Source organism: Hemiscyllium ocellatum, chromosome 5, assembly GCF_020745735.1.
Source record: "Hemiscyllium ocellatum isolate sHemOce1 chromosome 5, sHemOce1.pat.X.cur, whole genome shotgun sequence".
NCBI classification, from domain to species: Eukaryota; Metazoa; Chordata; class Chondrichthyes; order Orectolobiformes; family Hemiscylliidae; genus Hemiscyllium; species Hemiscyllium ocellatum.
This window is the reverse complement of record NC_083405.1, coordinates 76910299-76936880: the sequence shown is the minus strand read 5'-3', so window position 1 is coordinate 76936880 and position 26582 is coordinate 76910299. Positions and strand designations below refer to the sequence as shown.

The following is a 26582-nucleotide window of genomic DNA, read 5'->3' as shown; positions in this document are numbered from 1 at the left end:
CCAAGTTATAGAACATAGAACAGTACAGCATGGTATAGGCCATTCGGCCCTTGATGTTGTGCCGACCTTTAATCCTACTCTAAAATCACACTAATCGACATACCCTTCATTTTACTATCATCCATGTGGTTATCCAAGAGTTGCTTAAATATCCCTAATGCATCTGACTCTAATACCACCGCTTGAAGTGCATTCCATGCACCCATCACTCTGTGTAAAGAACCTACCTCTGATATCTTCCCTAAACCTTCCACCAATCACCTTAAAATTATGTCCCCTTGTGATAGCCATTTCTGCCCTTGGAAAACGTCTCTGACTATTCCCTCTATCTACGTCTCTCCTCATCTTGTACACCTCGATCAAGTCACCACTCATACATCTCATCTCCAGTGAGAAAAGCCTAGCTCCCTCAATGTTTCTTTTAAGACATATCCTCCAGTCCAGGCAGGATCCTGGTAAATTTCCTTTGCACCCTTTCTAAAGATTCCATATCTTCCCTATAATGAGGAGACCAGAATTGAACATGGTATTCCAAGTGTGGTCTAACCAGGACTCTGCAGCACAATCTCATGGCTCTTAAACTCAATCCCCCTGTTGATGAATGCCAACAAACCAGATGCTTTCTTAACAACCCTTTCAACTTGGGTGGCAACTTTGAGGGATCTATGAACATGGACTCCAAGATCCCTCTGTTCCACCACACGGCCAAGAATCCTGCCTTTAACCCTGTATTCTGCATTCAGATTCATCTTCCAAAATGAATCACTTCACACTTTTCCAGGTTGAACTCCATCTGCCACTTGTCAGCCCAGTTCTACATCCTGTCAATATCCTGTTGCAACCAACAACAGCCCTCCACACTACCCACCACTCCATCAACATTTGTGTCATTGGCAAACTTATTGCTCATCCATGTCATTTATAAAATCACAAACATCAGAGGTCCCAGAACCGATCCTTTTGGAACAGCACTGGTCACTGAGCTCCAGGCTGAATACTTTCCACCTACTACAACCCTCTGTCTTCTATGGGCCAGCCAATTCTGTATCCAGACAGCCAAATTTCCCTGTATTCTATACCTCCTTACTTTCTGAATGGGCTTACCATGGGAACCTTATCAAATGTCTTGCTAAGATCCATGTACACTACATCCACTGCTCTACCTTCATCAATATGTTTTGTCACATTCTCAAAGAATTCAATAAGGCTTGTGAGGCATGATATGCCCCTCAAAACCCCATGCTGACTATCTCTAATCAAACTATGGTTTTCGAAGTAATCATAAATCCTGTTTCTCAGAATCCTCTCCATTGGCACATTGGTTTGCACTGCTGCCTCACAGCGCCTGAGACCTGGGTTCAATTCCCGACTCAGGCGACTGACTGTGTGGAGTTTGCACGTTCTCCCCGTGTCTGCGTGGGTTTCCTCCAGGTGCTCCGGTTTCCTCCCACAGTCCAAAGATGTGCGGGTCAGGTTAATTGGCCATGCTAAATTGCCCGTAGTGTTAGGTAAGGGGTAAATGTAGGGGTATGGTGGGTTGCGCTTCGGCGGGTCGGTGTGGACTTGTTGGGCCGAAGGGCCTGTTTCCACACTGTAAGTAATCTAATCTAATCTAATTTGCCTATCACAGACATAAGACTGACTGGTCTACAATTCCCAGGTTTATCAGTGTTCACTTTCTTGAACAAGGGAATGACATTTGCCAACCTCCACCAATCTGGCACTAGTCCAGTGTACAGTGAGGAGACAAAGATCATCGCCAAAGGCACAGCAATCTCTTCCCTTGCTTCCTGTAGTAACCTAGAGTATATCCCATCTGGGCTGAAAATGTGTTGCTGGAAAAGCGCAGCAGGTCAGGCAGCATCCAAGGAGCATGCCCGAAACGTACTCTCCTGGTCCTTGGATGCTTCCTGACCTGCTGCGCTTTTCCAGCAACACATTTTCAGCTCTGATCTCCAACATCTGCAGTCCTCACTTTCTCCTATATCCCGTTCTGGCCCTGGGGACTTATCTAACCTTACATTTTTCAAAATGTTCAGCTCACCCTTCTTCTTAACATCAACTTATTCAAGAATATCAGTCTATTTCACACTGTGCTGACTAAAGTCACAGTCCTCTTAGTAGTGAATACAGGAGCAAGTATTCATTAAGGACCTTCTCTACCTCCTCCCACTCCAGGCACAAGTTCCCTCCACTATCCCTGATTGGCCCTACCCTCACTCTGGCCATCCTCTTGTTCCTCGCATAAGTGTAGAATGTCTTAGGGTTTTCCCTAATCCTACCCGCTAATGCTTTTTCATGTCCCCTTGTAGCTCTCTTAAGTCCATTCTTCAATTCTCTTCTGGATAGCTTGTAACCCTATACAGCCTTGACTGATTCTTGCAACCTCAACCTTAAGTAAGTTTCCTTCTTCCTCTTGACTAGATGTTCTACATCCTTTGTCACCCAAGTTTCCTTCACCCTACCATCCCTTCCATGCCTCAGTGGTACAAACTTATCCAGCACTATCAACAAGTGCTCCCTAAACAACCTCTATATTTCTGTCATGCATTTCCCTGAGAGCACCTTTTCCCAGTTTAGATGCCCCAGTTCCTGCCTCACAGCATTGAAATTCCCCCTTCCCCAATTAAATATGTTCCCATACCATCTGCTCCTATCCCTCTCCATGTGTATAGTAAAGGTCAGGGAGTTGTGATCAATATCACCGAAATGCTCTCCCACCGAAAGATCTGACATCTGGCCTGGCTCATTGCCAAGCATCATATCTGATATGGCCTCCCCTCTAGTATTAAATCAGGAATCCTTCCTGCACACTCCTGACAAAATCTGCTCCATACAAATTATTTGAACTAAAAGGTTCCAATCAATATTAGGGAAGTTAAAGTCACCCATGACAACAACCCTGTTCCTTCTAAATCTTTCCAAAACCTGTCTCCCAACCTGCTCCTCTGTGTCTTTGTTGCTAATGGGGGAATCTGTGGATAACTTATCAATAAAGTGACTGCTTGTTTCCCGTTTCTGACATCCCCCCAGACTGACTTAGTAAACAAACCCTCCTTGGCGACCTCCCTTTCTGCAGCTGTGATACCATCCCTGATTACAATGCCACTCCCCTACCTCTTCCCATCTCTCCCCCCCACCACCCCCCATTTCATTTGAAACATCTAAACCTTGGAACATTCAACAACCATTCCTCCCACTGCAAAATCCAAATTTTTGTAATGGCCACAACATCATAGTTCCAAGTACTGATCCATGCTCCAAATTCGTCACCCTTCTTCCTGATACGTCTTGTGTTAAAATAGACATACTTTAACCCATCACACTGACTGCAACTTTGTCCTATCAACTCTCTATCCCTCCTCACAGACTCTCTGCATGCTGTAGCTGGCTGTTTACTAGGTATTCCCCCCGTCAAACTGTTTTAAACCCTCCTGCAGAGCTCCAGCAAACCCCCACCCAGGATATTGTACTCCTCCAGTTCAGGCTCAAACTGTCCTCCCTGTACAGGTCCCACCTCCCCCAGAAGGTATCCCAATGATCCACATATCTGAAGCCCTCACTGTAACACCAGGCCTGCAGCCATATATTCAGCTGCGCTCACTCTCTGTTCCTAGCCTCACTAGCCTGTGGCACCGGTAGCAATCCTGAAATTACTACCCTGCTCATCCTGCCTTTTAGCTTCCAATCTAACTCCCTAAATTCTCTTTTCTGGTCCTCACCCCTTCCCCTACTTACATCATTGATACAGATGTGTACCACGACTTCTGGCTGCTCTCCCTCCCCATTAAAAATCCTGTAGACTCAATCCAAGACATCCCTGACCCTGGCACCTGGGAGGCAACACACTGTCGGGGAGTCTCTTTTGTGACCACTAAATCTCCCGTCTGTTCCTTTCACTATCGCTCTCCAATTCTTCCCCTTTCCCTTCTGAGCTACAGAACCAAGCTCAGTGCCAGGGACCTGGCCACTGAGGCTTTCCCCTGGTAAGGCATCCCCCTCAACAGTTTCCAAAACAGTATACTTATTGTTGAGGGGGATGGCCATAGGGAATCCCTGCACTGTTTGCCTATTCCCTTTCCCTCTCCCAATGTTCACCCAGCTACCTTTATCCTGCAATTTAGGTGTGACTGCCTCCCTATAACTCCTCTCTATTACCCCCTCAGCTTCCCAAATGATCCGAAGTTCATCCAACTCTATCTCCAGCTCCAGTTCCCTAACACAGTCTGTGAGGTGCTGGAGGTGGGTGCACTTCAGTTCATTCATTATGTATTATAGGTTATGTATTAACTTTGCATATTAATTCACCAGCCCAAGGAAAGACTGAAGCATTGGTACAGAGTGGGAGCTGGGGCACGTTTGATCACCCTCACTTCATTTTTCAACGGGTGTAATCTGGTCTTGTCGACTCTGTAGTCCAAGTAGATCACTTGGGATGTCTAAAACACATTTTTTTCCTCCTAAGGCATATGGCCATCTGAGAGAAATGCCGATTCTCTAAGTGCTCCTTATTGGTCTTCCCTGTTATTAACACTTCATCTGGATAAATGGTGACCTTGTAAAATAGTTTCCATTGTCCACTGAACAATTGCACAGGCTGACAATACCCCAATTGGCAATCTCGTATATTGGCATAAACCCTCACTGACTGTAGCATACACCTGGGAATCCACATCTAACTGCAATTCCAGGTATACATGGCTCATGTTCAGCTTTGTGAAGGACAGCCCTCATACTAACTTTGCGATAAATCCTCTATGCGGGGGACTGGGCAATTATCCAGCTGCGAGAAGTGATTACCATTTGTTTAAAATCCCCACCAAGGTGAACTGTCCTGTTGGACTTTACACTTGGTACAACTGATGCTGCCTATTCTGCAAACTGGGCTAGTTTGATGGTTCCTTCACTTTCCCAGCCTCCTATTTTCTGCCCATAAGGCAAATGGCACTGGGCGGGCCTTGCAGAGCTGTGGAAATGCTTCTAGGTCTACATTCAAGATGGTCTTGTCTCATTTGATAGCCCCTAGCCCTTCCTGGAAACCTTCTGGATATTTTCTCATCAAAAAATGTTGAGGCAGTCATTGTGAATTTTTAGTAACCAATTTCACCCCATTAGGCTTGGGCCTGAGTCTTTCACTACAATCAGTGGGAAGTGAACCAGCTGCTTCTTATAAGAGACCGGGACCAAAGTAGTGTCATTAATCTGTAAACGTTCCCTGGTATAGGTTCTCAGTCTAGCCAAGGTCTTGCACAAACTTAAGGGTTGGAGTCCGTAGTGGATTTTGTTAAAGACTGTTTCTGCGATCATTGAAAAGGCTGCACTGGTGTCAACCTCCATTAGAACCGGATGACCACTTAACCAGATGTTTATTTTGATTGGCTCTGATTTGGATGTTGTTAAGCAATTTTACTGTTCCAAAGCAGATGTCAATGGAATTTCCAAGGTGTCCATTCTCCTTAATACTGGCCTAGGAGTTCCCTTACACAACTTTTGTCTAATGGGATTCTGTTGCTTCTCAAATCCGTATATCAGCAGCAATCAAAGTGGCCTGCTGGCCTGCATCCTGAAGAAAATTTTAACTATTTGGCCGAGGCTTGGCTTTGTTTTGGGGTTTTGCTGTGGGCTGACCTAAAGTCCTTCTGTTCAGGATATGCCCTGAGTGAGGCTACGCAATTGCCTTCACTCAAGTGGTGTCCCCTATGCTCAGTTGGACTGGCAATGATATCCACTTCAATCGGAATACCCTGCAACTCATATGCTCCACTTGCCACATTTTCCAATGATAAAGTCAGTTGTCGTGCCTGTTTGGAGTCCAGTTGGGCTTCAGCTAGTAGGCGCTTTTGCATGGTTACATCATTAATCCTACATTCCAAACAATCTCTCAGCATTTTATAAGGGTTAAACCAAAGCCACATTCCTCTGCCACTCTTTTTAAATTAGTCAAAATCCTGATACAAATTTGCTTGGTTCTCAAATTGCCGAGTAAAACCAATAGCCTCTGTGAATTAAAGGAGGCTTGGGGTGGTAATGTTCCTTTACTAAATCCATCAACTCTTAAAAGGTTTTAGTATCTCGTGCCTCAGGGAAAGTTAGGTTCCTAAAAACCAAAAAAGCTGCAGATCCATTAGCTGTCAGGAAAATTACTCATTGCTTTTTATCTGCCCTAATGTCATTTGCTTGGAAAAAAAATAGAGCATTCTTTCCCCATACTAGGCCCAGTCTTCAACAGCAGGATTGAACATATCAAGCTTCTCAAATGACGGCATGATGCCAGAAATGCTTACCCCAACTTGAAGGTGGCTGCTGTGAGCAAAGTTCTACAGGATCATGCTTTTCTCTTGTCACCACTGAAATAACTCCACAGAGACTGGTATCCTGTTACCCAGTCACCCTTTATTTACACATGGAAAATCCTTGACACTGATCCAGCTTCCTCTGAGCCAGCTCTCGGAGTGAATAGGATCACTGACACTCCTGTTTTTATCTGTCAGCTAAGACTTCCTAATTGGACCAGATTAACATCGCCAATGGGGAAACTCATATTCTGTAAGGTCCACCTGGCTGACCTCATTATAATTACTACAAATGGAAAATTGCACCATTTTGTGAGAGAGAATAAAAACAGATTTCTTATACCTAAATTGCTAAGAATTTTATTGTTGTGCCTACCCCTCCTCTGCTAAAGTTACTTTGAGATATGCTGAGACTCATTTGCACAGGTAATCCTATCTCAGGTGTGTGACCATTGCTAAATTGGAGCTATGTAACAATGGTCACCATCGACAGCTTTACTGGAAAACTGATGGAGGAAAACACTTGCCTGATTTTCAATTTCTCTAATGTGAAAAGGGTAAATCACCCCTCAGGATATTTCATAAGGGTATTTCTGGTCCAATTAGGAAGTCTTAGCTGACAGATAAAAACAGGAGGGTCAGTGATCCTATTCACTCCGAGAGCTGGCTCAGAGGAAGCTGGATCAGTGTCAAGGATTCTCCATGTGTAAATAAAGGGTGACTGGGTAACAGGATACCAGTCTTGGCTCACCCAGTTTATTGGACCATTGTTAGGTGTAGAAATGGAATTTGAAATGTTTTCCTTTCTTCTGCTAAGAGCCACGGAATTGAATAGTACCACCAGCATTGCAGTGCCAGCTAAATTAAAGTTCAACATGGAAACTCATGATTCAGTGTCACACTAAATAATATTAAATAGATGGTATTGTGATCTACAACACATTGGAACTATATATAGCAATGTACCACCTGATGTAACTGGATGTTTATCAAATCAAACAAAAGAAATATTATTTTCAGCTTTAAACATCTGTTTTCATTGAGCTTTAAAAATGACAGCTCACCAACCATACCTGTCATGAGCTATTCGATCCAAAAGTGGTTCAAGCCAGCCATTGTGGCACTCGCAATGTGAGTCCATGAAAATCAAGACATCCCCTGTTGCCCGCGCTGCACCAAGTAAGCGACCTCCAATTGCCCCCAATCTCTTATTGCTTCGAATCAACTTCACACCATCCAGCTTGGAAACATACTCACTCAAAGATGCCTTCAAATGTCCTAGGAAAAGAAGAATTAATCATAATTCCACTCAAAATTAGCAATGATGTCCCTAAATCTACAAGGTGTCAACATTTCTCAACACAAAATAAAGAATTTGTACTCCCAATAAAGTCACCCAGAAAGTTATTTAAACTCACTTGGGATGGGAATGTTTCATTCACTATTGGTAATCCAATTGAATAATATACATGGGCTGAAGTCACAGTTGTGTTTGGAGTATTAGGCAGCAACAAACAAGTGAAGATTCCCATTCGCAGAAATTACTTCCTTCCACTAAGTGTATACAATCTATTTTGGTACAAGTTTTACCCGAACCATGATGGCAGTCAGATGCCTTTTTGCAACAAGGAAGGGAAAGCATCATTCCTGGGCTGCTGTTTGTGGCTCTATCAGTTGGCTTGTGGTATTAGCGGAAGCTGAGAACGTGATCACTCATTATGTCAACCCAATCAGGACAGAAAAAAAAGCAAATAAATTGAAGGGTAACATATTTTCTAGAAACTAAAAGTAATCAAAATATTGTTTCTCAGCAGGAGAGTATAATTTTCCAAAGACAGAATAATGAAAGGCATAGTTTGGGCAAAAGAATCCTATGCTTGCTGCTACTCTTCTTGCACAGCAATTCAAGCAACTTTATCTTACAAATACAACACCCTGCATGCCACAATTATATACAACATATACTAATGACTTGGATGAGAAAATTAATGTACTATAGCCAAGTTTGCGAATGATATTTAAATAGATACGGTGCCAAGTAGTGAGGATGACATAAAGAGTCTAACAGAAGGCTATAGACAGGTTAAATGAATGAGCAAAGACTTGGTAGATTGACTATAATGTGGGAAAATGTGAAGTTATACACTTTGGCAGGAAGAGAAGAACAGTTGACTCTTACTCTCTTGCAGCACAGAAGGATTTGGGAATCCTCATACATAAATCACACAAAAACAACGAGCATAGCATTTTAGCAAGTAATAGGGAAGGCAAATTATCTTTATTTTGAAGGTAATGAAGTATGAGAATAAGGTAGGAGAAAGTGAGGACTGCAGATGCTGGAGATCAGAGCTGAAAATGTGTTGCTGGAAAAGCGCAGTAGGTCAGGCAGCATCCAAGGAGCAGGAGAGTCGGCGTTTCGGGCATGAGCCCTTCTTCAGGAAATGCCCATTCCTGAAGAAGGGCTCATGCCCGAAACATCGACTCTCCTGCTCCTTGGATGCTGCCTGACCTGCTGCGCTTTTCCAGCAACACATTTTCAGCATTCCTGAAGAAGGGCTCATGCCCGAAACGTCGACTCTCCTGCTCCTTGGATGCTGCCTGACCTGCTGCGCTTTATGAGAATAAAGTAGCCTTGCTAAAACTATACAAGGCTCTAGTTGGACTTAGAATACTGTGAACAATTTTGCTTTCCTTATATAAGGAAATATATAATGGCATGGGAAGCAGTCCAAGAAAGCTTCACTAGGTTGAAGCCAGATATGGAGGGATTTTCTTATAAGAAGATGATTGGATGTATACAGATTGAATTTAGGAGAATTAGAGGTGACCTTTTTCAGCAAAAGATTCTTGGGGACTTGACAGAGTAGATATTGAAAAGTTGTTTCCCTTTGTGGGACGGTCTGGAACCAAAAGGCATAATCTCAGAGTAAGGGGTCACCCAGTTAGACAGAGATGAGAAGAAATGCCTTCTCTCAGAGTTTGTTAAATCTACGAAATTCTTTATTACAGAGGACTTTAGAAGCTGTATCGAGTACATTCAAGGCTCAGGTAGACAGGGAATCAAGGGTATTTGGGAAAAGGCAGGAAAGTGGAGCTGAGGATTATCCTTTCGGCTATGATCTCATTGAATGGCAGAGCAGATGAGATGGGTTAAATGGTCTACTTTTCATTCTACGTCTTACGATCATTTCTAAATCATAGCTTCATCTCATTATAACAAAAACAATAGTGTCAAATAAAACAAGTGCTAACATAATTTCATGCAACTGGACTGGTCACAGGAATACAATGTTTAACTTGGCACTTTATCAATAATGTATTTGTGATTAATGTTCATGTGCAATGGGATCTTTATCTAGATACTGAATAATATTAACAGGAGCCTCGTATGAAATTAGTTGAAAATGGATTCAGCATATATATAATATCTTTGTTTATTTTCTCTTTTCTTTTATAATTAGCCAATAAGTATAAAATAAATAATACTTGTACTTATGTGAAACATTCTATGTTGAAATATGTTATGAGATGTACAGGACAGTGTGGGAAGTGAGTGCACTGCTTACAGCTATGGAAACCAATGTGGCAACCACTCAGTGCCAAGAACAAGAACAGAAAAACAGATTACGAAAAAACACATTGTGGAAACTCACAATGGGTCAGGCAGTATCTATGGGGAGAGAAACAAGGTCTGATGAAAAGTCATTGATTTGAAATGTTGGACTCCATTTTAACTCTGTGCAAGTAGATATGCTTTGAGCAAGTTAAAATCTCATCCATTAACGCTGTCTCTCATTCCCAGGTCCTGCCTTACGAAATAAATTATCAATCTCTCTTTGCTGGTATCGGTTAAAGACTGTTGGCCAGAATGGCAAGAGCCTTTGAATAAAGTGTGTTCAAATGTTCAACAAAACTGGGTAAGTTACTGCTTCGATGTGGTCCAGTCAGTTTAACTCTATTTTTATTGTAGGCAAAGATATTGATTGTTAAGATCCTGTTAAAAGTGTAGTGTTTAAGCAGGGCAGTGCATAATGATACTACTGAGATTTATTTACAGGTGTAATATGTGAGTTATTGATTTTGGTACCAATAAAAATAAAGTCAGAGACCATAAACAAATAAAGTGATTAGGCACTGTGGAAAAATGACTGATTATATGATGATGATGATTCTTGATTGATTAATTCATGATTCCAATTGATGTAATTCTTGCAAGTGAAGCTAACAACATACATAGATTTCATGCTGACATGCAAATATTTTATTAATCCATTTTAAGGGACTTACAGAATGGGTCCTTTATTAAAATAGGCATATTTTAAAGCAAGATTTTTTGATTTCCAGATTTTCTGTCTGAGTTGTGCCAGAGTTAAGTTACAAGTGAATTAAATGCCCAGAGAACTACAAACCCTGCAATGCACAGGATGTTCTCAGTTTATGAACATACGAATGCTCTACATATGACTGTGATCCCATTCACTGGTGTAATCTTCAAGACTCGACAAATGAACATTTCCGGACTTAAGAGTGGCTGCTTTATATTGTCCTGCATTGTGTTCCAAATGGCATACAAATTGACCTGTGAATGGACTCTAGAAAAGAATCCATTCGCAATGCGGGGACTGCCTATATGAGCTTATACATTGTTGAACAGTTTGATTTTTTAAAATTGCATCCCAGTAAAATTTAATCTTCATTTCAGTTTATAAAATAGACTGAAGATTTATGGGAGAGGTAAAGAACTGAGATCGCCTGAACCAAATAAATAATTTGTGCTTGACTGATGGCTATTTCCACCTACCCTTGCTTTCATATAACTGGTTAGATGCTGAATAATAAAAGATGTGTCCAGTCATTATAAATTATATGGGAGTGAGAAAAGGGTGGAAAAAAGAGCAGGAAAACATTTTTGTTTTGTCCTTTAAGTATGTGATGTAAATCCTTGCTGTTTTAGTTTAATTGGAATACATGTAAATGCAGTCATCTAACATGTCCAGCGTTGAACAATGAGAAGATATTGTACTATGTGGGAGCAACAAATGGTGGAAAGCCTCTAAATGGTTGGAAGGGTTAATGTTTTATTCAAAAACAGCAAACGCAAAGTAAAAAATACAAATAAACAAAATCTGAATTTGCTTCTGGAAGCATACAGGGATCACCTGTCTTTGCTCACTGCACCCAGCTCATATCTGGTGGAATCGGGTATCTACTAAATCCTGTTTGGCTTGTTCTGCTTCATGCTGGAGAATGCTTTCATGGTGAAGGTAATGTTCCTCTTGCACAATATCCTCATTTCCCTCCTCAGAAGTCTGCTATATCTCTTCCAGCTCTTCAGAGTCCATCACTGCTCGGAGTGGAGAGCAAGGCCTATCCAGCCACTGGTCTCATCCAAGCATCAGAACATCATCATAGTAGACCTATTACCTGCCGCATGATGACCCTATTGGAAGAGTGGGCTGCCCTAATCGATGCTTGGCCTCAGTCGGAGTTGGGGGGGGTAATGTGGTGATGAGTGCAAGTAATGGAATCATCCATGATGCAGAGAATAGCTCTGGTCTCCTTCTGATCATCCTTGAATGTGTCCAGCCCTTAAAATGAAGAAGGAACATAGAAGTTCTCAAGGTGAGAGAAGGTTAGCAAGGTTAGATCCCATGGAATATAGGGAGAACTAGCCATTTAGATACAGAATTGGCTTGAAGGCCGAAGACAGAGGGTGGTGATGGAGAGTTGTTTTTCAGACTGGAGGCCTGTGACCAATGGAATGCCACAGGGATTGGTGCTGGGTCCTTTACTTTTCATCATTTATATAAATGATTTGGATGTGAGCATAAGAGGTATAGTTAGTAAGTTTGCAGATGACACCAAAATTGGAGGGGTTGTGGACAGCGAAGAATGTTACCTTAGAGTGAAACGGGATCTTGATCAGATGGGCTAACGGACTGAGGAGTGGCAGATGGAGTTTAATTTCGATAAATATGAGGTGCTGCATTTTGGGAAAGCAAATCTTAGCAGGATATATACACAGGATATATATACAATGGTAAGATACTAGGGAATGTTGCTGAACAAAGAGACCTTGGAGTGCAGGTTCATAGCTCCTTGCAAGTAGAGTTGCAGGTAGATAGGATAGTGAAGAAGGTGTTTGGTACACTTTCCTTTGTTGGCCAAAGCATTGAGTATAGGATTTGGAAGGTCATGTTGCAGCTGCACAAGACATTGATTCGGCCATGTTTTGAATATTGCGGGTAATTCTGGTCTCCTTCCTATCGGCAACATGTTGTGAAACTTGAAAATGTTCACAAAAGAGTTACAAGGATGTTGCCAGGGTTGGAGGATTTGAGCTATAGGGAGATGCTGAATGGGCTGGGGTTATTTTCCCTGGAGTATCAGAGGCTGAGGGGTAACCTTGTAGAGTTAATAAAATTATGAGGGGCATGGATAGGGTAAATAGACAAGGTCTTTTCCCTGGGGTGAGGGAGTCCAGAACTAGAGGGCATAGGTTTAGGATGAGAGGGGCAAGATATAAAAGGGAACCAAGGGGCAACATTTTCATGCAAAGAGTGGGGTGTGTATGGAATGAGCTGCCAGAGGAAGTGGTGGAAGCTGGTACAGCTGCAACATTTAAAAGGCATCTGGATGGGTATATGAATAGGAAGGGTTTAGAGGGATATGGGCCAAGTGCTGGCAAGTGGAAGTAGATTAAGTTGGGATATCTGGTGGGCATGCACAAGTTGGACTGAAGGGTCTGTTTCCATGCTGTACATCTTGATGACCCTATGATATAAGCATCATTACAGTTTATTGGTACATGGTATAGACTAATAAGATGTGGTACTGATGATCATAGAAGTCAGCTGCATTATGAGATGATGCTCTCAATCTGGTGTAGGAACAATCTGTACCTTCCTGCACCCCTGAGGTAAGCCAGCTATTCTGACAAAGCATATTACTTGGGCTACAGCAATTACCTCATCATGGGGAAGCAACATGAACCAATGCAATATGCTACATAACAATTGTGATACATTTGTGGATCGAGGGCTGTGAGATCCCACACAATTCCTCAATGGATCAATAGAAGCAGCCAAGTACATAAAAGTTTAGTGCAGCTGTTACTGGAGTAGCCACTGAGACAGGACAGTTATTGGACTTGCTCCTAGGAAATCTGCAGTCTACAGCAACACGGACTCTCAGTCCTCTCAAGGAAATGACATGATGGATGATAGTCTCTGGGCCTCTTGTACCTCCTGCAACCTGAGGGAACCTTCAGTTGTGACTTCATGTGTGGAGGTTGTTTGGCAGCTAGTGAATGTTCTAATTGGTCCTGGGCTTGCTTGTTGTTCTGACTGTTGTTCCATGCTGTAACCACAGCAGCAATGACTCCTGCTGTGGTTGGATGTATTAGTCACAGTTCAAATGATCCTATGTGGGGAACATCAGAAACAGAGCAGGTCCTTAGTCCTGTGAGCAGTCAGTATTTGCATCACTCACAAATGATGGCTGAGCATAGTTCCATGTGCAGTGGCCCCTGGAAAACTCCAACAAGGAGGGCTATGGAATACCTCTATATGGACCTTTGCCATTGTGGACTTTATTCTGATGATAGTACAACTTGATACGTTATGCCCTCACTGCCATCCTCCGCATAATTCAAAGGCAGCATTGTCTATAACAACCTATTGGAGAATACTTACAGTTCAAGGTGAGAGGAGATCTGCACTGTGCCCTGTGCAGACCACATGTCTCTGAACTGTCTGTGTAGCTCACAGTTACCACTTTTGATATCACCTGTGATCATTTTTGTTTCATGGAGATGACTATTTCTCTGTCCAGTTTGGGTGTGTTCTCAATCATTTTCCAATTCCTGTACGCATTTGAATTATATAAGTATGGAAGCAACACAGGGTGCAAAATGAGCCATAGGGTCAGCCTAACAATGAGCCTCCTCAACCTCCATGTTGTTTTCTTCCTTGCAGTTCCTGTTAGCCTATCAGCACTCAGCTTCCACAGAGCTGGATACATTTTCAGACTCTAAAATGCATCAAGGGGTATCGTGAGATAGTAGGAATATGGTATTGAGATAGAGGATCAGCCATAATCATATTCAATATTGGGGCAGGCTAGAAAGGCTGAATGGTCCACTCCTGCTCCTAGTTTCAATATTTCTATGCTCCTACATATCTCTTTCCCTTATGTCTTCATCTCCAAAGATTACCATGAGTCCCAGCCCTACAACTCAGTGGGGCCACCATTGGTCTGCCATTCTCACATTCCAATCATTTAATCTGAACTACCAACATCCTTTCTCCCCCAACACTCTACACTCCAACCCTCCCTCAAACTATATCATAAATGCTGCCCAGGTTTTGAGAAGATTTGTAGCTCAGGTTGAGGTTCTGATTGTAGATTTGCTTGCTGAGCAGGAAGATTCATTTTCAGCCATTTCATCACCATACGAGGTAACATCATCAGTGAGCCTCCAGATGAAGCACTGGTGGCCTGGCCCGCTTTCTATTTATGTGTTTAGGTTTCCTTGGGTTGGTGACATCATTTCCCGTGGTGATAACATTTCTTATTCTTTTTCTCAGGGGGTGGTAGATGGGGTCTAACTCGATGTGTTTGTTGATAGAGTTCCAGTTGGAATGCCATGCTTCTTGAAATTCTCGTGTGTGTCTTTGTTTGACTTGTCCTAGGATGGATGTGTTGTCCCAGTCAAAGTGGTGTCCTTCCTTATCTGTATGTAAGGATACTAGTGACAGTGGGTCATGTCGTTTTGTGGCTAGTTCATGTTCATGTATCCTGGTGGCCAGATTTCTGTCTGTTTGTCCAATGTAGCGTTTGTTACAGTTCTTGCAAGGTATTTTGTAAATGACATTAGTTTGGTTTGTTGTCTGTATAGGGTCTTTCAAGTTCATTAGCTGCTGTTTAAGTGTGTGAGTGAGTTTGTGGGCTACCATGATGCCAAGATGTCTGAGTAGTCTGGCAGGGGAGGGTGGCAAGGGTTTCTGGACATGTTTTGTCTGCTTATTGGGGTTTGGTTACTGTGAAATTGGGGGGCTGGGTTCATTGAGTATCCGTTCTTTTCGAATATACTGTATAGGTGACTTTCCTCTGCTCTTCATAATTTCTCTGTGCTGCTGTGTGTGGTGGCTTGTTGAAATAATATTCTAATGCAGCTTTGTTTGTGGGTGTTGGGATGGTTGCTTCTGTAGTTCAGTATTTGGTCTGTAGACGCAGGTTTGAAGTTCCCCATTGGCTGTTGCCCTACTGCAACATCTAGGAATGTCAGTTTGCTGTTGTTTTCCTCCTCTTTAGTGACTTTTATGCCAGTAAGATATTATTGATGGTCTTGAAGGTTTCTAATTTGTTTCGTGTGGTGATGGCAAAGGTGTCATCCACAAAGCAGACTTAAATTTTGGGTTGGATGTTTGGCAGAGCTGTTTGTTCGAGTCTCTGCATTTCTGTCTCTGCTAAGAACCCTGATATCGGAGATCCCATGGATGTTCCGTTGGGTTGTCTGTAGGTTTTCTTGTTGAAGGTGAAGTGCGTGGTAAAGCATATGTCCACTAGCATGGCAATATTGTCCTTGCTGATGAAGTTGGTTATGTTTCATGTATGTGTCTTTGGATCTTTTAATAATGTAGTCAGGTTGATGTTGATGGATGTGAACAGAGCTGTTACATCAAGGGAGACCATTATTTAATCCTCTTCTATCTTGGTGGCTTTGATGGTCTTTAGGAATTTTTTGGTGGGGCGGATGGAGTGGTATGAGTTTTCTACTGAGTGTTTTAGTCTTTGGTGTAGCTCCTTGGCCAATCTGTAAGTGGTGTTCCAGGTAGTGAGACAATGGGTCTCGGGGTGGGGGGGCTCTTAGTTTGTGAATTTTGGGTAATGCGTAGAAACATGGTGTGTTGGATCTGTCTGGTTTTGTTTTTTGGAATTCAGTCTTATTTATTTCTCCAGATTTCTGAAGTTGTTTTGAGTAGGGCTGTGATTTGGTTCTCTAGTTGTGGGGTCGGGTCTATCGCCACTTGTTCTGAGTGTTGGTATCTGCATATAGTGCATTCACTTTCTTAATGTAGTCTCTTTGATTTAAAATGACTGTCAAATATCTTTTGTCTGCAGGTAGGATAACAATTTTTTTTAGTCTTTCTAGCACTTTCCTTTCTTGTATATTGAGTGTGTTTCTTTCCTTTTTCCTGATTAATGTTGGTGCGACTGATGGTTTGCTGAGTTTTCTCTGTTGATTGTCTTTCAGTTTTGTTTCTAATGCTACCAAGAAATCTTTCTTGTCCGCATCCTGGACGTTGCAATTTAAACCTCTTATTAAGACGACTTTTTCAGTGTCTGTTAAAAGTCAGTCAGATGATGTTTTTTATCCATGCTTCTGTGTTGTCTGTGTTGTTATTCTATGTAAGTTTGCCTAGTTTTTCTGGAGGTCTTTTTTGCCTTTTCTGTTTGTTGCTGTCTAATGTTTATGGCATGTTGCACTGTGTCTGTCCATTCATGGTCTGTGGCATTACTGAGTAAAGTATTTTGGCATGAAATTTCCCAGTTGTATTTATAAAGTCTGTTGTGGGCATCATTAATCATTTCTCTAAGAATTCTGCGGCCATTTTGCTCTTCTATTCTTTTGGCTAGTGGGGTGTTAAGAGAAGGTTTGTATTTAAGATATTTAGGAAGTACCTGTTTCCTTAGGCATTCATGCAGGAAGTACAGTTTGTCATGGGTGGTGCAGTCGGATGGCATTGGTTTCCTATTTTCGGGCCAATTTTAGCGTATTGCGCCCATAGATGTTAGTGAGTTTTGAGAAGATTTGTAGCTCAGGTTGAGGATCTAGATGCTGAGCTGGAAGGTACATTTTCAGACATTCCGTCACCATACTAGGTAACATCATCAGTGAGCCTCTGGATGAAGCATTGGTGGCAGGCCCATTTTCTATTGATGCACTGACCAAATACTGAATGTTATCCCAACACTCCAAATGAAGCTGCAATGGAACATTATTCCAATGAGCCACCACGCACTGCAGCACAAAGGAACTACACAGAGCAGAGGAAAATCACCTATACAGTGTATTAAAAAAGAATGGGTGCCCAATGAACACACATCGTCAATTTCTCAGCAACCAAACCCAAACAAGCAGCCAAAACATTTCTCGGAAATGACTGCCAGACTACTCAGACCTCTTGGCATCCTGACAGCCCACAACCCACCAACACACTAAAACAGCAGCTAGTGAACTTGAAAAACCCTATACAGACAACAAGCAAAACTAATGTAGTTTACAAAATACCTTGCAAGAACTGTAACAAACACTACATTGGACAAACAGGCAGTAAACTAGCCACCAGGATACATGACCATCAACTAGCCACAAAAAGACATGACCCACTGTCACTAGAGGAAGGAATGAGGAAGTTCACCACTTTGACTGGGACAACACATCCATCCTAGGACAAGCCAAACAGAGTCATGCATGGGAATTCCTAGAAGCATAGCATTCCAACCGGAACTCTAACATCAAACGTATAGACGTGGATCCCATTTACCATTCTTTGAGAAAAAGAACAGGAATTGATGTCATCATAGGAAATGACATCACCACAGGAAATGATATCACCAACCCAAGTAAATCTAAACACATAAATAGAACATGGGCCATGCCACCAGTGCTTCATTTGGAGGCTCACTGATGATGTTGCCTAGTATGGTGACAAAACGTCTGAAGATGAACCTTCCAGCTTTGCTGTGAGCAAACCTGCATCCATAAATGCTGTCGCTCCACACTTTAGTTTTGCTCTAATGAAGAGGCACCTAGACGCGAAATTTTAGCTTACGTTCTTTCCATACCTACGGTCTGACCTGTTGTAATTTCCAGCATTTGTTGTTTTCAGTTCATGCCAATTACTTTGTTGCACAGTCCCCCCCATTAAAGCCATGGTGATTATGACCATAAGTGACACTTCCCATCTCCCCACCATATGCAGTAACCCATGTCCATCAATAGTCTATTATCTCCCAACTTTAAGTCTTAGTTGTCTTCTTTACAATTATGTCCCCTCTGCATCTCTGAAATCTGCCTCCAATTCACACTACTGACTTCTCCAATTTCCGCACATAACAGATGTCCCTGATAAACTCCCACTGCACGCCTTGACTTTCATTGAGCTGACAACTGGCCTTAACCAACCAGAACAGACATCCATGACTAATGAATGACCAGGCCCCAACTGATCTCTGTGCAGCTCCCTAATGGACTTAACACAAATCCCTGCACTTGTAGGACTGACCATGACCCAATCCCCAGCCTGAAGTGCTATAAAGCCCCTGACTCTAACCAAAAGGGAAGACTCTTCGATGCACACACACGTATAGTAAAACAGATATGAAATAATTGAGTGACAATGCTTAGACGAGGATTATTCAGGTAGAACAATGAGGTCTACTAACTATGTTGAAATGGCTGACATCTCTGTGACGTTTCAGTTAGACCACAGGAACACAGACACTGACTGCTAGGTAGCTGGTTTATGAGGTTAGGACAATAGGCCTGGAAGAGCTTACAAAGTAGAAAGCTGATTAAATTATCAACCTCAATTAAAATTATCAAACTAAGATGAGAGCACATGATGTGCTCTATGGAGTGACAAGACTAGAAAGGTGGTTGGAGACAACTGCTGGTGATTGTTACTGTGAAAAGCACAGCAAGTCAGGCAGCATCTAAGGAACAGGAGCTGATGATTGCTCAACGAGTTGTTTATTTCTGTGTGTAAAAAGTTGTAACTCGTGCTCAGTATTCGTTAGTCCAGTATTCCCGCGTGTCTACCTAGAACTCCTCTCCCTGCATTTACTGGTAACTGCTTGTAATAAACTGTTGGATTCACTTGAACAAACTCCTCTGCATCTGTGAAGGTCACTCTTACAACCCCAAGCAGCTGACTGACCATGTCCAAACCCCTGGACTAAGACAGAACTCTACCTTTGACTTACTGTGCTAGGAAGTACTAACTGAAGAGTGTCTCTCTTAACCTGATGATGAATACTTCCCTTGGCCCTTGATTGAAGCACAAGTAATGCATTTGTCTCATAAGCTGCTGGTACATGTTGTAGGTGTGTCATTGATGTAGCATGGTGCCATACAACAACATGCTTACCAACTGGATTGATCAATACTGACAACTATGACAAGATGCTTGGCTTTGTAACTGTGTTAAATAGCAAGGAATGGCAGCAATGCTGAAAGCATTCAAATAGACACAATGTGATTGAGCATTAAGACAGAAAGCAGTAAGCTGGGGTCTAATCCCAGGGATGGATGCCTGGTCCAGCCTGCAGATTGTCCAGGCAGCAATATTACAATGGAAGGTGCATGAGCACTCCAAGGTGCAATGCTGATATGCAATCTGTGTTGCACGTTAGTCTCCACTATACAGATGGCTGATGCCAGTTGAACAGTGACCAATCTCATTAAAGTAACAATTTTTTAAAAAATCCAACAATGATGAAATACAAAGCGATTAAGCAGATTGTACCATTTTAGAGATAAAATTCAACATTTTATGAAGATTGGACAAGTAACTCAATGGATAGAGAAAGCATATTCATGTACACTAGGGAATGAGGGGATACCATTTGAAAAGAATACAATTTTAAATTTGCTACCTATGCCCCTGTTGAGTACAGTAGTAATTGGATTGGAGCTCACATGGAGAAGCCTCTTGTCAAGTAGACACTACTGACCAAAACAGTTATTCACTTTCCTCCTCCCTACTTTCAAATGAAATACTACTTCTCTACCAATAACGAATGCTTGCTTCTTCTCTCTCATGTATTTCATTATCTATTAAATTTTTCAATTAAAATATACCTTGGTTACTTAGGTCATCCACTAAGATGATTTCCTTGAGAAATTTCTTTGGGGCAGTGTCTATAACACTGTTTACTGTCCTCAGAAGAGTGGACCAGGCTTCATTGTGGAAACAAATGATGATGCTGGCAGTTGGCAGGTTTTGACTATATTCCTGCTGTAGGCATCTAAAAACAAAGTAATAAGATAGACAACTCTGTCCAATCATCCAGTAGACACAATTCAACATCGAGGTACTCATTTTCAGCTCTATCCAATTAATAGCCACATAGACTGATTGTTCTGGAATAATTAACACTCATTGGATCTTTGGCAGTCCGTAAACCTAACTATAAATTCCATTGACTATTTTCATCTTGCTTTGCAATTAAAATAATCTTTCTTTATCATAATTAACCTTACTTTTACATTGCGTACTACTTTATTTTAACTTATTTTGTTTTTTCTATTCTGTCTCTATTGGCTGAGTATGCCTCATCTCAGACCAATACTCCTGGACTTGTGCACTGTGTTGAGACATTCACTGCTTTTCAGGGACACATTGGAGTCAGAGGTTCTGGGAAATCATGTTTGGCTGGAACTCTGAACTTCTAGCTTGCTGCGACCTGACAGCAGGTAACCCCTGCTGGCCTGAATCTTCTGAGCCGTGGCAATGTTGTTGTGTGAAGGCTATCCTAACACACTTCTGCACATCTCTTCTGGGATCTTTCAATTGCAGCTGTCAAAGAAATGGGCAGTGCAGCATTCCCTGGAAATCTCATTGGAATGGAGTAAAGTTGAAGGGAGAAAACACCTACTCTCTACAGCATCAGCTGTCATAGTCTGAAACTTTAAAGGTCCAATTTTTGGCTGATTCTTCGTGGGGAGGGGGGGAATGTAAGGTGGGTGGGGGAGTGTAAGGTCAGTGGAGTAGGTCCAGTGGGTAGGTGGGTAGAATTGTGTGGAAAGTTGGGGGGGTTGGTATGGTAGGTGACTAAATGGGATGGCATGAGTGAGGTGGTGGTGAGCAGAAGGGTGAGAGGAGTAGGAGGGAGTGAGGGTAATAAGGGGTATGATGGGTAACTGGGTATAGACATGAATGGATGGATGCAGAGAGAGGTGGATCATAAAGGTGAGACATTTGTGGAGGAGAGTTACTGATGGTCAGGGGCGTTAGTAATGATGGAGGATTTATTGATGGTCAGGGAAAGAGGGTGGGGGTTAGTCAGATGGTTGGAATACATTAGTCAGTTTGGATATGGAGTCAGTTATACAGTTATATCCAGCTGTTCAAGTAGATATTAATCTGAGTAACATCTGCATAATTACCCAGTTAAGTCCAGTGTTATGTTTCTTGGAGCCAACTTTAGCTCAGACAATTCCCACATAGATCCAAACATCAGGAGTCACCTCCCGATCTGCAATGATCCAGAGACTGGCCATGGTATCACTTTCTTTTCTAGAATTTATCAGAGTAACTCTGAGCACCTGTAGAGACTGCCATGGAGCAGTATTTGGGATTACAAGGCCTGATTTTATAATCTTGTCACTGCCCAGTGATACTAAATCCTCCCTCAACCCACACTCCCTGCTCAACCTCCTCTGAGGATGAAAGATGGGCTTGAGTAGAAATGGGAATTGAGGGATGAACTGGGACAGGAGGCTCCCACGAACGCTAAAGAGAAAAGCTGTCATTTAAAATGCAGACAGCACTGTAAACCACAGGAAGAGCAGGCTAGCCACTGAAATAAAACTAACAGCTGCAATTTTTCTCAACACTTCAGCAAGTATTATTTTCTATATAGTATTTCTTCTGAGTTTGGGTGTGCTTTAAATGATGAGATTTTAAAAAATGAAAGAAAAATTATTCCACCTCTAATTTCCAGCATGATTCCTTAGATTAATTATAAGCCCTCAAAAACCATAACACTTGCGCACCAATGGACAGTAGCAGTTTGACAGGGAGTTTGGGAGGCCTTCTGGCAAAAACGCACACAAACAGAGAAACAGGCTGCTCCAACCTGATTTACTTTTGACAAAAACAATTTAGTTCTGAAAATGATCACATGACGAGTTTCACTGCATGACTGTGTGGTGGCTGAGACCATGAAGGTACACGATTTTAAGAGCCTGTAATCATATTACACCGAATGTTGTGCCAATTTCGGGACATCAAGAGAGGACGAAGGCACCTTTGATTGAGAGCAGCAGTGTGAGAGCAGTGGACATGCATTCCGTTTTGATGGTAGTTGTGAATGATTGTCGTTCTATTTGTTAAGGTTGTATCTGAATTACTGAAGTTACAGTGTGTGACAGACTCTGATTAAATACCATGAAGATCCTGAAGCGAATGGTTAACTGTTTAGTATCCATAGTAGTCAGGCTTTTAAAATGTTCAGTCTTGGAAAGCCAGTGTGATTAGATGTCAATGGTATCTGTTAGTCATGCCAAAACCACTGTTAGCTTCAAAAGAAAGCTCAAAGTGTTTAAAGAGAAAAGCGAATTTAGAGGGATGTTTTTCATTAAACTCATTTTCCTATTTTACAGAAGAAAATTACCCGAGCAGGATACTCCTTTAACATATTGATTCAGATGTGTTTCCATTACACAGGGTCTTCGTCCTGTGAGCCCACTTTGGTGACATCGCTGATGGAGAAAGCTGTCCAATGTCCTGGAATAGCTCCAAAGCTTTACACCTGAGAGGGCGCGGAGTTGGTGTAAAGGTGGGGATGGGGGTGGGTTGTAGGGAGGCTGTGGGATGTGGGATGTGGGCGAGGGGGTGGCCTGAGAACCATTAAGGTACTTCCCAATCCAATGTTGCCATTTAATGGACAGAAGACTCCACCTTTCCCAGCCCAAAGGGAAGTTCCCAAAGTGAACTGTTAACAATATTTAACACATGCTGCTCCAACTAATACTTTCTTTTGGAAAGTGACAAATATTTGGGACAATAAAAAAATTCACCTCCTTCCCTTCTAATTCTTAAAACTGAAAGTATACAATTTTGATGCTTACTATTTGACATGTCATTGCACCAACTAACCATATTCTATTAGTAGTTTATGTAAACATGCCCTTTTAAAAACTCTGGCATTCATTGAAAGATAAATTCCAGATTCTTGTTTTGGCATAATTTTAATAATCTCTTGACTGAAGTTCAAAGCAAACAAAACAGCATTCAGATAGTTATGAATATGGAGTCATAATTAAATCAGCTCAATATTGACATAAGTAAACAGAGTTTAAAAGGAACATAAGAGTAGCAAGTATAAAATTCAAGCAAATGACACATCTTTATCAGAATTCAACCAGGATAAAACTGGATGATATTGGAATGAAAAGCTAGATCCATGGTAAAACTATCTTTATGCAACAGTAAGAAATGTGACTAATGTTAAATGTTTTTATTTGTAGTATGAATAATTTGGAATGTATTGCACGTCTTGTGGAAAATTCCAAATATATTATGAGATCACTCTGCAGCATCAGGAATGAAAAGAAATTTTATAGCCAGCTACTTGAATGGATCTCCTTTCAGGCATCCTTGTGACAATATCAACAATTTGTTCTTTCTAGGAACAATCACACAAATTTGGGTTGAATGCTATTGACAGTCAATACTTCCGAAATGTCAATTTGAGTGCTGGAGGATACAGTGTGAGGGGTGAAGGATACAATAAAAGGAGTGAGGGAGATAGTGAGGTGGGGGAAGGTAACAGTGAGGGTTAGGAGGGCAGTGGGAGAAAAAGGTGAGTGCGAAGAGATATGGTGATAATATGAGGGAGAGAGGGCCAGTGTGAGGGGGAGGGTGACAGTATGAGGGAGGGGGGAAGTGGGGGACAGTGTGGAGGCAGTGACAATATAAGAAGGGATGGGTGGACAACGTGAGGGTGGGGAAAGGGTAGACAACATGAGGGTGGAGAGGGGCGCCAGCGTGAGGGAGAAGGGGGACAGCGTGAGGGAGGGGGGACAGTGTGCAGGAGCGGGAACAGTGTGAGGGGGGAGACAGTGTGAGGGAGAGGGGGGACAGTGGGGGCGAGGGTTGACAGTGGGAGTGAGGGGGACAGTGTCCAGGGTACGGCGGCAGTGGGACACCCGGGTTGAAGCAACTCCTCCTGTACTTACAAAGGGTGGCGTACCTCAGGTAGTCTCCGGTGTAGGGAGATGCTCTCGCTGACCGTCTCGTTAAAGCCTCTCGTCTGCAGCCCCTGGCGCTCCAGTTGCCTGCGGTCAGCCGGCGGCGGGGGGTCCAGGAGGAGCAGCCTGGTGCTCTCCCCGGCTTCCTGGCTCCTTTTAGCGGCTCTCAGCAGCCGGTAAGCCCTCCGTCGGGGGCGGGCGGCTCTCTGTGTCACCACGATGAACTGGTCGGCGCTGAAGGAGTCCAGAGGGATGAGTTGGAGGGGAGAGTGTTGCGGTGGGAGGTGTCCGCCCTGGCGGCTCTCCCTCTCCTCCTGCTGCTGCCGTGCTGTGGAGCGGGCACTGGCAGGCTCAGCTTGCTGGGGTGGCTGGCCACTCGGCAGCAGCAGCAGCAGGGCTAGCAGCAGCAGGAACCCGCAGCCCCAGCGCCTCCTCCACATGACCGCAAAGGGGCTCAGCTCCGGCCATCCCCTCAAACCCATCGCCTCATCCTCCCTGAGAGCCGGAGGGGAAATCTCCTGCACTCGGAGCTTTCTGTAATGTTGCTCTGAGCTTTGTCGATGGATGGTTCCTAAAACAAAAACCCAAATCGCTGTGTGCTAACTGAGCTCCACCGGAGACGGAGAGATAGGGAGAGATCTGGTGTGTGTCCTTGCCCACTTGTCCACAGCCTGCCTGATGCTGCTGCTCCTGACAACAGATACAGACACAATCTGCTCAATGGCTACATCCTGACACGGCCGAGCGCTCGGTCCTAGCGCCTGCTTAACGCAACACACTTTACCGCGGACTGCAAGAAACCTTTATGGACAGTACGTAAACATTGGCTCTTTTTTAAGTGGTCTGCTTTGATGTATTCCATCCGTTTAAGAATGCAAAATTTATTATGCAATCCACTTCACTCTATTCCCTACCACACCCACCCACCCACGCAAGTTGGTTCAATTCTGTACTCAGTTATTCGTCTGAAATGCGGATGTAGAGAATGTCAGGACAGCTTTATCAATATTGATACATATAGTTTCAGTTGGTGAATGTGATCAATCCATGTACTTTTCAAAATGACAGAAGTCAGTATCGGAGAATAAACTGGGAGAGCACCAACAGTACTGCGAAGCTGTGATAAATATAAGGTAAAAACAATGACTGCAGATGCTGGAAACCAGATTCTGGATCAGTGGTGCTGGAATAGCACAGCAGTTCAGGCAGCATCAGAGGAGCAGGAACATCGACGTTTCGGGCAAAAGCCCTTCATCATGCAGAACAATGCTGCTTTCATCCTTTCTTCACACTCTTCACAGGACCAGCTAGTTGAATCCTATCAGTTCCAAACTATCTGATTCTATTGGCAGCTTCAAGTGAGCTCATTAATTACAGTATGTTCTACTCTGCCTTTGATCAGTGGAACAATGAAACTTTACCTCATTCTGAGGAGAGTAGCTTCTATTATAATGAAAACATGTTCTGTTGAGGACCTGGGTTTTGAGGAATTGTTTAAAAGTGGAGTCAAGTCCTGCGGCTATACGTTGATTTTTTAAAAAAAAAGTAATAAAAAGATAGATTGGAATGTTTTAAACATGAAAACTACATGGTCCAAGATACGTATTGGTCTTGCCTGTTTTTAGTGCTGAGATAGAGCTTGGATTTTAAGTTGGTGACAAGCCTGCTGAAAGAAAGAAGCTTTCTAGATCAGCTTTGTTTTTTCAAGAAAATAACTCTGGTTGGGTGTGTGGTGTGTTACCTGGAGACGCAGCCCAGCTGCTCTCACATGACAAGCCTCTGTAGAGTTTGCCAAATTTTCGAATGTCTACAAAGTTTCCCAGCAACAACTGCATGGATTCAGTGATATCCATAGATGTGCGCCAGAACCTCAGACCAACCCCATTTGAACATCTCAACCCTTCTCCTTTTGTGTTTTGAAGAACTAATCATTCTGAGTTGAAAGTATTTTCAAATGAATCTCTGCAGAGAGAAATCCTTTTCTTTTACTTTTCATCTGTCTGTTATGTGTTGTGATGTAAGATGATGGTGTGTTTATATTTTAATAGCTTTTATTTTTGAGTTTGGATTTTGAACTAGTGTCAATTTTGGTCTGTTAATCTGAAGGTGTTTATTAAATTGTAAAGCTTTTTGAAAGGTTTGTTTAAAAGTAACAAGAGAGTTCTTGGAGGCTAATCAGAACTTGTTTACATTGGGAAAGTTTTCCTGAATGATTTAAGTAAACAGTGTAGTGCATTAGGTTTTATTTAGAAGGACTTGAAATTGTGTTTTTTTTAGCTCAGGAGAAACACCTATAGCTCGGA

The 26582-nt window shown here is 42.5% G+C and overlaps 1 protein-coding gene across 1 annotated transcript in view; it reads right to left on the bottom strand.

Moving 5' to 3' along the window:
• The window catches only part of LOC132816080 (polypeptide N-acetylgalactosaminyltransferase 15-like), a 69665-nt gene extending 44613 nt beyond the window's left edge, over window positions 1-25052 (bottom strand). Inside the window, exons 1-3 of the mRNA XM_060825509.1 lie at window positions 24268-25052; window positions 20164-20330; window positions 7367-7571 (exon numbers count right to left, since the gene is read on the bottom strand). Coding sequence (XP_060681492.1) covers window positions 7367-7571; window positions 20164-20330; window positions 24268-24761 — 866 coding nt within the window. The 5' untranslated portion in view covers window positions 24762-25052. The remainder of the gene's footprint in view (window positions 1-7366; window positions 7572-20163; window positions 20331-24267) is intronic.
• Between the last annotated feature and the right edge of the window lie 1530 nt (window positions 25053-26582).